Below are 12749 nucleotides of genomic sequence, written 5' to 3' on the forward strand. Positions count from 1 at the left end.
AGTTCCTAAAGCTACCTGGGCTCAGGAGGAAATCCCTATGCTCCATCATACGATGTTTGGAACCTGGGGACTTTATGGTATCATATACAGGACGCGTGCCTACGGGTACTTACAGAGACCTTGCCTCAGCATGGGCTGAGGTTTGCTGTATCACAGCAACACTTACAATTTTTTGGGCTCTGCCTGTTGGGACTGTCCTCAGCCCCACAGGGGTTTACCAGTGTTTTGGATTTTCTGACAGTTCTCCTGTTCAGTATATCCCAATGCTCCTGTACCTGGACGGCCTCCTGCTCTTAGCGGGATCACCGGGGTACTTTACAGCCAGGTCAGGATGACTGTGGCTTCAGGGTGCAGACGTTTAATCAACGGGGAAAAAGTCCTCCCTGCATCCCTCTCTGGGTATTCTTCATCTAGGATCCCTGCTGGATTCTCAGAATCTGAGAATTCTTCTGGCGTAAGACGGAATCTCCACTCTTCCATTAGGAGTACGTGGTTGTCTGCGCAGTCGACATATGTCTTTACACTCTGGGATGCATGGTGGAATGGGCTCAGTTCCATTCCAGACCTTTCCATAATTGGCTCATCTCCAGATGGAACGAGTTTTTTCTGTCGGATCACTGTTCAAACGATGATGCTCTCTCCGGAGGCAAGTCGGTCCCTGTCCGGGTGGCTATGGCCATCTCGTCCAGGGTATTCTTTGCTATGGACAGTGTCTGGTTCGCATCTTTTTCAGTGCAGTTGGACGTCTGTCGATTCCACCCTGTCAATTAACTTACTCTGGCATAACTCTTGTTTCCCGGTGAACCTGAAAAGGTTCAGTCCGACAGGGTCAGGACAGTGGCTTCCTTTTTAGCAACACTGTTCGTTGGGTGGCAATGACAGGTATGTCACATATTCGGACATAGTCCGAGGGTCTCCTCCCGACCATCTCGGCAGCGTTCATTTCAGGAGCTCTCCATTGGGAAGCGGGAGTCCTCAGCCGTCACGACGTGCATCCCGGGGACTAGTCTCTTCCCCAAGAGAGGTTTCATCTCCTGGTGAGCAGGGGGGGCCCCCCTGAGGTGACCCTCATGGCCTTCTGACTTTATCACACTATGGTGTTACAGTCCAGCTCTGGGGATTCTGAAGCAACCTTCAGCGACTCTTTGTCAATGAAGTGGTCCTTTCACTTTGTGTACCTGTGTTCTCCGGTCTCCCTTCTTCCTCGAGGTCTTTGGAAGTGTTTCAATTGAGACGGAGATGCTTTCCTGCTGGTGGCTCCTGATTGCCCCAGATGTCAGGGGTATTTGGATTTTCGGAGTCTCTCCATCGATACTCCATTCCTGATGCTTCGCTGCCCGGACCTGTTGTCTCAGGGTCCTTGGTTTTGCCTTGGACCTGGGTCGTTTGTCTTTGACTGTGTCCCTACAGTGGTCTTACGGCTTCCCTGGCTTTGTCATCGTTGGAATGATTAGAGCACATGGATCAGCTTTTGCTGGGACCTACCACAAACTGTGGCAACCATAAATCTTATGGTATTGTACCTGTCGATACAATCCTCCGGTGTCCAGGATTTCCAGATATTCTGGCATTCCTTCCGGCTGGCTTGGGTTTCACACTTGGCCTGGTCTTCGTGACAGTGCAGATCTCTACACTGTCAGTATGGTTAAGATATGGAATTGCTCCACTCTGGTATCCAGTTCATCCTTTGGAGTGTTTTCTGGATTATGCTTCCATTTGTCCTCCCTAGGGACCCCTTGGGAGTTAGTAGTGGTTCTTCGTTCCCTCCGGGGACAGTCAATGGAACCGCTGGTTGTGATAGCCATTACATGGTCTATTGCTTAGGCTCTCTCTTTCTCTCAGGGTGTTTATATCAACCAGGAGAGTGTCTGAATTGGGAGCGTTCTCATGTGGCTCCCTCTTCTGGAGGGCATCATGTCAGGGTGTGAGTTGCTCTCGCCCTGTGTTTCTTCTTAGTGGTTTTCAGGTTCCATATTATTCTGGAACTTATGGTACGGCCATTCTGTCCCCAGTCCTCTCGGCTGGTGTGGCCTCATTGACTGTGGTCCGGCCTCTTTGGATTTATGTGATCCATTCAGGTTCCTTACGGAAATCGGACTCCTTATTGGTGGTCTGAGATTTCTGGTTTTCACAGGAAAGGATGGCCGGCCTATAACCAAATGTTGGTGGATGGCCTCGTAGGTCTTCCTCAGGGGCCTACCCATGGGTAGGCCTTTCTGTTGTTGATGCTTGTTTTTACTCGGGCCATGTAACCCTCGTGGGCGGCTCGCTGTGGCGCCTCGGCTGTTTTGCCTTACTAGGTGGCCACATGGTCTTCTGTCCACACCTTTTTAAGGTTCTAGGCATTGGTTTCCTTTGCCTCTCAGGATGCTTCCTCTTTGGCGACGGATTCTCCCCTCAGCACAGGAGCGTCCCCACCCTTGGTTGAACTGCTTTGGGACATCCCCAAGGTCAACCCTGTGGACCCCCTATGGACCCTGAAGTAGAAAACAAGAGATATGGTAAGAACTTACCTTTGTTATCTCTGTTTCTACGAAGTCCATAGGGTCCACAGGGCGCCCGCCCTGACGCACCTGGCTTCATATGGGCTGTGTGGCTGGTCACCGGTTTTCCGTCTCCCATTTCTGTGAGTATGGTTATTGAGTGTTCCAGTTTTCTCTCTCTTTTTCTCTCCTCCTCCGGCCTTTGGCTACTTACAAACTGAGGTGCCTCTGGCTTGGGGGTGGGGTTATAGGGAGAGTGGACCCAGTGCATCCTGGGAGCTAAAAGCTTTAACTGCGTGGTGCCCGGATTTGGTTCCCAACCTATACCCCCAAGGTCAACCCTGTGGACCCTATGGACTTCGTAGAAACAGAGATAACAAAGGTAAGTTCTTACCATATCTCTTGTTTTCTCTTTTGCAACATCTTACCTGGGATTATTTTATTTTACTTTAAAGTTGAGAGCTTTTTTCACTGTGGATATGGAGAAATATGTAAAAAAAAACAAAAAACAAAAAAAACCTGGAGGCTCACAGGCTAGCAGAAGTAAATCTAATGCCTCTGCTTCTGATGTAGCTTTATCTCCACCAGTGCCTGGAAGGGATGACTCATTGGATACACTATTTGATACCAACAAATACAGTTCTCTCTCAATACAGCAAGCTAAAGAAATTTCTGATATAATCTCACCCCTTTTCTGACATAAAGTTGGCTCCACTCAGAGGCCATTAATGCAGGTACTACACAACTATCTCAGCATACCAAGAGATTAACCGAAACAGAGGATCGCATCTCTGCTTTGGAGGATGACCTTCATGAAGCCAAATCATTGTTATATTCTCATGAAACTACAATTATGGCATTGCACGATAAGGTTGAGGACCTGAAAAACAGCAATACACGACAAAACTTGCTTCTGATCGGCCTCCCTGAGTCTGTTAAACCTAAAAATCTACAAGCTATAGACTCTATCTGGCTTCCTGAGACTTTGGGAAATTCTTCAGACTCTTCATCTTTGTTGGTGGAAAGAGCACATTGTGTAGGCCCTGACCAACAGCAGACACAACCCCCATGTCCGGTTATCTTTAAATTGTAGAGCTCTTGACCAGATTAAAATTTTGGATTCATATCGCAAGTCCAACAACCTGTGTTTATGAGGGCTCAAAATTGCTTCTATTCCAGGACTTCTCCTTTCAAGTCTCCTCAAAACAGCTTGAATTTTCACCAATTTGTAAGGAACTGTTCTCCAAGGGCATACCCTGCTAAGCTACGAGTCATCCACAATGGCAAGCCATACTACCAGGATTCTCCAAATGCTGCGCAGATCTTTGTAAAGTCCATGGGATCTGCTTCTCCTCATATTTCCTTAGACGATGATGATTGATCCTCTCATAAGTATTGTGCTGCTTTATTACCATTCAAATAATTTTTCTACCTGCTTTGCAATGCTATGTTTTATAATATTTCTCATTCTGGTTCACTTTATTTGAGATATATGCTGTTCTCAGTTTGTAGTGAGCCTTTTTGATAGCTCCTTCTGTTCTCCATGTTTATTTTATTTTCTCTAACCTTGCTGGGTTTCTGTTGCTATTGAGGCGGTCTTTCAGATTGCCAAATTGAGTACAGTTAAAACATTTAAAGATTGACTGTTTTTCTATTGTTTACTATTACAATTGTCGAGTCTGGGTTAGTAACCATAATTGTATATTACATACATTTTTAGGACTTCCCTGGCTTGCTCATTGGGACGGGCTTGGCGACTCTCATAGATGGTTCTCCATGTTTCCCTGTTACTGAAATAGGTTAATGACTAGTATGCGGAGGCACATGGCTCAAGACAGTGATTAAGTGTAGTCTTACACTAGTGTCCCGCAATGTGGAAGGGTCAAAATATTGTGCCATCTTAAGAAATACCGCCCTGATATTTTCTTACAAGAAACACACTGGCGGTGCACTGATCCGAATACTCTGAAGGATACATGGCTGCGGGAGTTTAAGTGCGCATCATACACAACAAAAACTCGTAGTGTGCTAATACTGTTTGCTAACTCTCTTAATTCTACTATAAAAGATGAAAAGGTAGACCCTGAAGCAAGATACTTACTACTGAAGGTAATAATTGAAAATGAAATCTTTACTTTGGCGTGTATCTATGCCCCTCCCCCGGGCCCCAATGCTTTGTTTTTCTCTGATCTTTGTGACCTTACAACCTTGGGTGGGAGGCCTTATAATATTAGGAGAAGATCTTAATGTAGTTTGACTACTTGGATGCTTCAGGGGGACCCAGACATGATGGAAGGGGTCGCTCTGCCCCCTCTACTCTGGCTTTGTTATTACACTCCCTTGAATTGAATGACCCTTTGCGACCTCTTCACCCATTTTCTAGGGAGAACTCATTCTTTTCTCATTCCCCCCATATATGTTTTTCTAGATTGGACTACTGGTTGACGTCAAGCACTTTATTGTACACAATTGTAGATGCAAGTTTCGAAGACATTGATTTCTGACCATGACCCAGTTAAGCAAACCCATCGGAAGCCAATAGATTATCATTCTGTGCATAATATAAGAACGCTTATCGCAGTCATGATTAAAACTCATCAGACTAGGGAAAAGGGCAGCATAGTCATCAGCTGTGACGCAGATAAATCTTTCGATAGTGTCATGGGCACATTTAAATAGAATATTTTCCTATCCGGGTTTTGTACTGGAATTTACCCATGTTTTTAACGCTTTATATCAGACACCAAAGGCTTTTCTGACAATGCTTTAAACACATGATATTTTAATCTTTTTCTTGGCACGAGACAGGGCTGCACGCTCTCTCCGCTATTATTCAATTTAGCACTAGATCCTCTTATTAGACATTTCTTTAAAGAGACTAGATGGCATGGCATCACATTGGCTCAAGCAGAAATCAAATGCTCCTCATGTGCCGACGACCTGTTTATTATATTTTCCTGTTCCTAAACTGGCAATGCCTCATTTCACAGCATTATTTGACACTTTATTAATTGGTATCAGGATTCAAAATCAGCTATACCAAAACTGTTGCATTGGCCTTTTTCCTGAGGCTAAACTGGGTTGGGGGGATTCCTACCCCTTAGGTGGGTTGCTGATGACTGATTCACTTATTTGGGGATTAAAATGCCAACACAAGCTTCCAAAATGTATGATATTAACTACTCCCCTCTTCTGTCAAGAGCCATCTCTGATTTTAATAGGTGGTCGCATCTTCCATTAAAATACTTAGGCAAATGCCACTTATAGAAGATGATCTGTTTCCCAAGATTTCTTTGTTTTACAGATGCTTCCAATAATCCCGCATAAGAGAGCTAGTCGCACTAAAAGCATTGACAAAATGTATTTGGGCAGGGCAGGCAAACATCCGAGGGTAACTTTATTCAAATTGCAGCAGAAGAAAGATCTTGGAGGCGCCAATTTGCCCTGCCTTTGTGCCTATGCTTTGGTTGCAAACTATAGAGTGGCACTTGATTGGATTGGGGGCTCTAATATCTACACAAACTGCATATTGAGCAGGCTTTTGTTCCTGACTGGAATCTAGTCTCTCTATTACATACCCCTTCATTATCTCTTCCTGCTTTGGTCAAGGAAAATATTTTGTTACATTCCACGTGTATGGTGTCTAGATTAATTTGATCTAGTTTAAAGGTGTCAAAAACCAACTCTCTATTTGTGCCATGATGGGGTACTCCGAATTTCCCACCTAATAAAACGTCACCCATTTTTAAGACGTGGCACACTGCGGAACTGTTATGTTTATCAATTTCTGAACATCGATAATTTGTCCCCTATTACCTGATCAGTTACTGGAAAACTTCCTTTCTTTTCCAATACCATTATTTCCATTTCTGTACAGTGTTAGCTACCTGCAGAATGCAATAAAGGATTTATAAAATGTAGATCAACATTGCACCCTAGATAGGATACTACTTTATAAACCTCTCTACTTCATCCATTTATGCATATTCAGTCTCGGTGGGATTGCTGAAATGGAGGGAAGACTTTCCTGATCTCACCATGCAGATTATTTTAGATGCCTATTTAAATCTTAATAAACTCTTAATTTCAACATCCTATACAGCAATGCATAAAAAAAATCCTACATAGGGCGTATTTTACGCCACAATTTAAATTTATAATGGGGAAGGCAGTAAATTCCAATTACCAATGTGGAGCCCCTGATGCAGACGTTATGCATTGTTTGTGGTCTTGTCCCCAGGTTCAAGTATTTTGAAAGGCCCATCAAATTTATATTACCAACACTTTGAAGATGGAGTTTAAAATGAATGAAGAATGGGCCATTTGGGGTATTTACCCACGTGACAATGTATCTAGATTAACTAAAGGTAATCGCATTTTGCTTATCAAATTGGCAGTAGCTGCCAAGAAAACTATCCCATCAAACTGGATTTCCACTGACCCCATACCAATGATTTTATTTTATGGTAAATTTTCTTTCCTATTTTTTATGGATTGGACTGAAGCTTTCATCTGTAAAGAAAAGATGACTGGGAATTTTTTTTTTTTTTGACGCTTGGCTTTCACAGGTCCATACGGTATCAGATGTTGTAAAGGAAGCTCTGAGGAAAGGTTTTTTCTTAACATCTTGGTCATAATCTGGAAGTTTTATGCACAGGAGTACCCTTTTCATTTATATATTTGGCTGTGTCATTGGTCTATATGGGCGGTCTGTCTGAATACCTTTTTTTTTTTTTTGAATGTTACACAAGTGTTCTGGAGCAGTTTTTGTACCTGACATTGTACTGTATTTTGATATACATGTCAATCTGTCAAAGTATATTTTTTTTTAAAAATGGTGGTTGCTCTGGGTAACAAATGCTAATGTGCAGCGTTGTGACCGTCTGAACTACCCCCTCATACTTGCAGATTGTGTTACTGTTGGAACATGGTGAAAACGCTGGCAACAGCAGCACATCACAACATTGTTCTTTTTCCTCTCCACCCCATTTATAGGCGTTGCTCTGCTGTAATTATCAGCAATGTGTGCACTCGCTGCAAATCACAGATCATTTGAAATGACTCGTGTTCAGTACTTCGATCAGATAATGTTTACTGTGCCAGTTACCTCCAGTCAGTCTAGGGAACCTTTGAATATTTTGTGTCCCCTTTTTGCATCATCACTGCCACCCTAGTTAAGTCTCTCCTCCATGTTTTGTTTTACCTCAATTTGTATTGCAATCATCATTCTATTAGAGGATAATTTTACTTCTGTGCCTGTCTCTCCATAATTTTTGTCCTGTTTTCTAGTGATGTGTATTATGCCATTTTATTGGTTCCTTTCATTGGATCATTGTGTATTTATAAATTGGGTGATCCATTGCGATACCTTTTTTAATCTTTGGCCTGTAATGAAATGGAGTGTTCTGGACTGGAGACTGGATCTCTAAGTTTTTGTTTTTTTTGTTCATTTTAAAAGTTGTAGTTAGATTATGCATTGCAACTTAATCAAAGTCCAAATCTATTTCCATTCAGGTAATCTGACTGAAAAGTTCCAAGTTTATGCATCCAGGAGGCTTCTTGTATATGAAGTTGTCAGACAATCGTCCCATCCTCTTTCTGGTTACAAGGATACTCGGCATGGTTTACTCAAATTAGTAATAGAGCAAACTGTGGCTCTCTGAAAAAGGCAAGGCTGCACATATCACTCATCACCTGGTAACTGCTAGGGAGGAGAGGGATCCAACATGGAAACAAAATAAAAATGGTCTTCCAGCGCTCACCCTATGGGAAACAAAATGAAGTGAAATGCAAGATACCCTAGGTCATATGGTGAGCGCTGGGAGACACTTCATTTTGTTTCCAAACTCTGGTTCTCTAGCTACTGTGGAGGTGAATGTAGGTAGTGCGCCCTGTTGCCCAAGCTCTTGTAGTTAAATAGCAGTATACAGATGACCACGTCTTAGTCAAGAGATGAATATTTGTGTTAACTAAAGCACTTCCAAAGCAGAAATTTAACAGTTATACGGTTGCTTAATATATACGTTGCTGCATACTTGTCTCCTTTTTCATGACCTGCTATAGGTGCACACTACTTGCTCCACACTATGCTGAAAAAAACTATAATTTTGTCAATTTGTTAAATGCAGTAAATCAGCACTTTCTAATGCACATTTTTGCTGACTACTTTCAGTTTTGCACAAAGCTATGTTGCAAAGAGAAGTATGAGTCCCATACAAGAAGAAACTATGTCTGATGATATTGAAGAAGCACAAGGCCAGGCAGCAGAAGACACCTCCACTCCAGGAGCCTCCGATCCAAAAAAGAAAACAAAAAGTCACAAGCGACAGAAAACCGACACTGATCCAGCAGGTGTATATATATATATATATATATTTTTTATTTTTTTTATTTCATTGAGTCCCTTCCCTTATTAAGTTGAATAGACTAATTTGGCTATTTGCTTTGGATTAATCCACTCCATTCTACCACATAGAAAGCTCTTACAGCTGCATTGTCTGTCTTGTCTTGATATTTATTCTTCAAAATTGTGAAGAGTGTACTCGAAATATCTGCAACCTAATTTGATTTTTATTTCAGTTATATAGTTCTGTTACGTCACACAGAATAGAAAAGCAATGTTGCACATCTCTAAGGGGTCTATGTACTTAGCCTTGGAGAGATAAAGTGGATGGTGATAGAGTACCAACCAATCAGCTTCTAACTGTCATTTTATAGGCTATGTTTGAAAAATGACAGGGGCTGATTGGTACTTTATCTACATCAACTTTATCTCTCTCCAAGGCTAAGAACATACAGTAGACCCCTATTTCTGCGTTTTGAGACCACCTTGTATTTGGTGTTCTTCAAACTTGTGGAGTAGCTTGTTGCACAAATTAAGGTTCCAGTTTAATTTCACATTATCTGCAAACCTGTCACTATATTTTTTTTAAGTAAACAAGGGTCAATAAACTAGACCAGTGACTTTAATATTTCTGGATTTAATTAGGAGTAGGCAAGCTAAGATTCGTCACAAATAAAAGATTAATTTTTACTTTTAATAAAGATTAGACAGAACATGAAAAAATATACATCCTTGTCCTGTGAGGAAAAGTAAGTGGTAATTTATCTTCTGTGTTGTCTTTTTAAAGAAGTTATTTTCTTGTATCTATGCATTGCTGATTTATTTATTTGAGGTATGTTGGCACTTAATAAATGTATTTGTAACCTACCTATTACTGGTGTCACACTTAAAATTTGTTTCTAAGATATTGTTTTCTTATAATTCCAGAATGCAGTAACAGTGGTTCCTCTCCCCTCTTTGAAGTTCCAGACACTTGGTAGCAGTGATCACATCAGTTATTGAAGATTTGGAAGCCATATATTTTATTTCTCATTCTCCATTTGATATGGACTTGTCCCTATGCAGATCCTGCTGTGCATTAACTCCCTGTGACTATTTTAACATCTCCATCTTTATTAAGAGAAGCACAACTATTCTGGCCTAAAGAGACAAGAGTGACTGTGCAACATTAAGTTGATCATCATAGTCCTGTGTATTTTATATTATTATATTGAACATCTGCATATAAAAGATACGTTTAATGTTGGCATAATCTGCCTGAAAGTGGATTAAATTAATTTATTACAAAATCTCATTGCTGAGATGTATGGAATATAATCTACTAGCATTTTTTTTATATCAGTGCTTTCACCTTTTCGTTGCAAGAAGAACCATATTCTAGACTCTCTACATACTCAAAACTGTTTAGGACAAATCTCACAATAACAAATATGAAATTAATTACTTTTATTTCAAGCATCCAGGAACAACATTTTTCCTCTTGCTCCAAATGTGGAATTTTGTCAGTCTTTAAGACTTTGTTGTATCATGTATACTTTCTCACAACATTGGTGTAAAATTATTATCCTTTACTCTAGCAAATCTCCTCGTTAATACCCATTTAGAGCACTTTTCACCTGTAAATTTTTTTTTTTTTTTAAGATATTTTTTTTCTTAACTTTAAACAAAAAAAACTCCTAAAGATGTGAAATGCATTGTCCATATAATTAATAGTCCTTTTGTCATAGGATTTGACCTATATAAAATTGGTGCTTTAAATCTTACTGTGCTAGATTAATCCATTCATTTCTAAACCATAGCATGGAAGTAGTGGGTATATACATTTAAATGGATAGTAAGTCGTTCTATTAATTATAATTCACTATGGCAACATAGGCCACATTACTGGGTAACTTCACAAACCCAGTTGTGTGAACGACCTACATAGTCAAATTTTTTTCCTCAGTCTGGTTATAGATACTAGGTTTTGGCCTTTAAAGAAAAACAAAATCCCTAAAGGGATGTTTTTTATATGGCATTTTAGAGCTGGGTAATCCAGACCTATATAGTCCATATACTCTTTATACATTAATGTCCTAGAAAATATTTTAAGTGTCATGTGTTTTATTTTTGTCGTACTCTAATTATTTGTTTACAGTAAGTGATTTTTGTTTTTCTTTCTCGAATTGAATCTCAAGTGAGTTTTTTGGTCACATGGGTTATCACATGGGTTTACACATGGATTCCCTTTTCCAACTATTAATCTATGTATTTAATAAAATCACTAATGATTACTGTAAGTAGGTAGTGAATACCTGTGCCATGTGGTAAGCCTCACTTAAAGTCAGCAGTTGTGGCCTCATCACTTTTTTAGTTTTTGGCCTTGTAAAACATTTTCACTAAACCGAATATGAATTTTTGTTTTAAGTTTTCTGATTTTTAGAATTCAATATTTCGGGTCACTTTAATTATTTTGGAGTGCATGTGAGGTATAGGGCTGATGAAGAAAATATTTGAATTTAAACACCTTTTTCATTTGTATAATTTTTTTTGTAAAATTGTCTATCAACATGTCTAAAAAAATAAATGAATATATATATATATATATATATATATATATATATATATATATATACAAAAACAGTTACAACTGGCACCAGCCAAATAGATCTACAATGGTAGATTTATTTAAAAATCTTTTTGTATCATGGAAATAGAAAAGACTCCTAAGTGTATTTCCATAAAGTGAAATTAAAGAAACTTTTTTTGTAGTAACAATAATTGTGTGCTGACTTTTTTTTTTTTTTTTCCCTGAATCAAACTGCTTTGTGGAATGCCTGGTGCTTTATGGATAAGGTCATGCAGAAAAAAAAAAAGAAAATGGAGGTGCACATTCTAAGCATTAAGAATACTGATAATCCAAACTATTATAATGGACTCTACAATTTTTATGGAGTATAAATAAGGTTTATTATGACATGTATGGGCAAAAATGTATGCCCACGTAACAGGTTATCAGATGGGTCCCTAACATCTCTAATACTGACACATTTATATCAATTTATCCAGTGCCTACCTATAATAGAGCCGATTTCAATGTTTAGTTTGTAATGCAAAGACCCATACTAATTAAATACAGGTGGAGGTGGGAGAGGTGCTAGTTAGGCTGAAGGTGTCTCTACCTTTAAGTGTACATAATATACTGTCCACAAATACAGAGCAAATATGGAGGGGGGCTAGACTGCACAACCTAATTTTAAATATAATAACGAGGTGCTGCCAGGCTCGGACTGGGCCGCCGGGGAGTCAGGTAAATCCCCGGTGGGCCCTCCTGCTTTGTAACTCCGCCCACTTTAACTGGGAGGCGGGGCCATGCAGGGTCAGACTACTTCAATTGCCAGCTGTATCGGGCCCCTGCCTCCTCAGCGCCGCCAGCATCAGGACCATCCCTCCACAGCGCCAAAAGGATCGGGCTCCTCCATTCTCAGCCCCGTCAGCATCAGGCCCCCAGTCCTCAGTGCTGGGCCCCGCCATCCTCAGCGCCAATAGCCTCGGGGTCCCCCTGTCCTTAGCGCTGGCAGCAGCGTGCCCCCTGTGTCCACAGTGCTGGCAGCAGTGAGCCCCTCCCCCATCCTCAGCGCCGGGACCTGTGTCCTCAGCATCGGCAGCTGTGGATCCCTTCCCCGTCCTCAGCACCGGCAGCTGTGGATCCCTTCCCCGTCCTCAGCGTCGGCACCCCCTCGCGCGTTCTCAATGCTTGCAGCATTGGGCCCCCATGTCCTCAGCGCAGGCAGCAGTGGACACCTTCCCCATCCTCAGCAAAGTCCCCACTGCGTGTTCTCAGCGTGCAGCAGCGGTGTACATTCCTCAACGATGGCAGCAGCAGCCCTTCCCCTGCATTCATCAGCCTCAGCAGCAGGTCCTGCAAAATGCTGGGCTGACTC

At 41.1% G+C, this 12749-nt stretch overlaps 1 protein-coding gene across 1 annotated transcript in view; it reads left to right on the forward strand.

Annotated features, from left to right (window-relative positions):
* PARN (poly(A)-specific ribonuclease) overlaps positions 1-11557 on the forward strand; it is a 166783-nt gene extending 155226 nt beyond the window's left edge. The window contains exons 23-24 of the mRNA XM_088466789.1: positions 8656-8834; positions 9754-11557. Coding sequence (XP_088322915.1) covers positions 8656-8834; positions 9754-9806 — 232 coding nt within the window. The 3' untranslated portion in view covers positions 9807-11557. The remainder of the gene's footprint in view (positions 1-8655; positions 8835-9753) is intronic.
* The last annotated feature ends 1192 nt before the right edge of the window (positions 11558-12749 follow it).

This window comes from Taudactylus pleione, unplaced genomic scaffold (assembly GCF_031769625.1).
Source record: "Taudactylus pleione unplaced genomic scaffold, aTauple2 ptg000066l, whole genome shotgun sequence".
Taxonomy (NCBI): domain Eukaryota; kingdom Metazoa; phylum Chordata; class Amphibia; order Anura; family Myobatrachidae; genus Taudactylus; species Taudactylus pleione.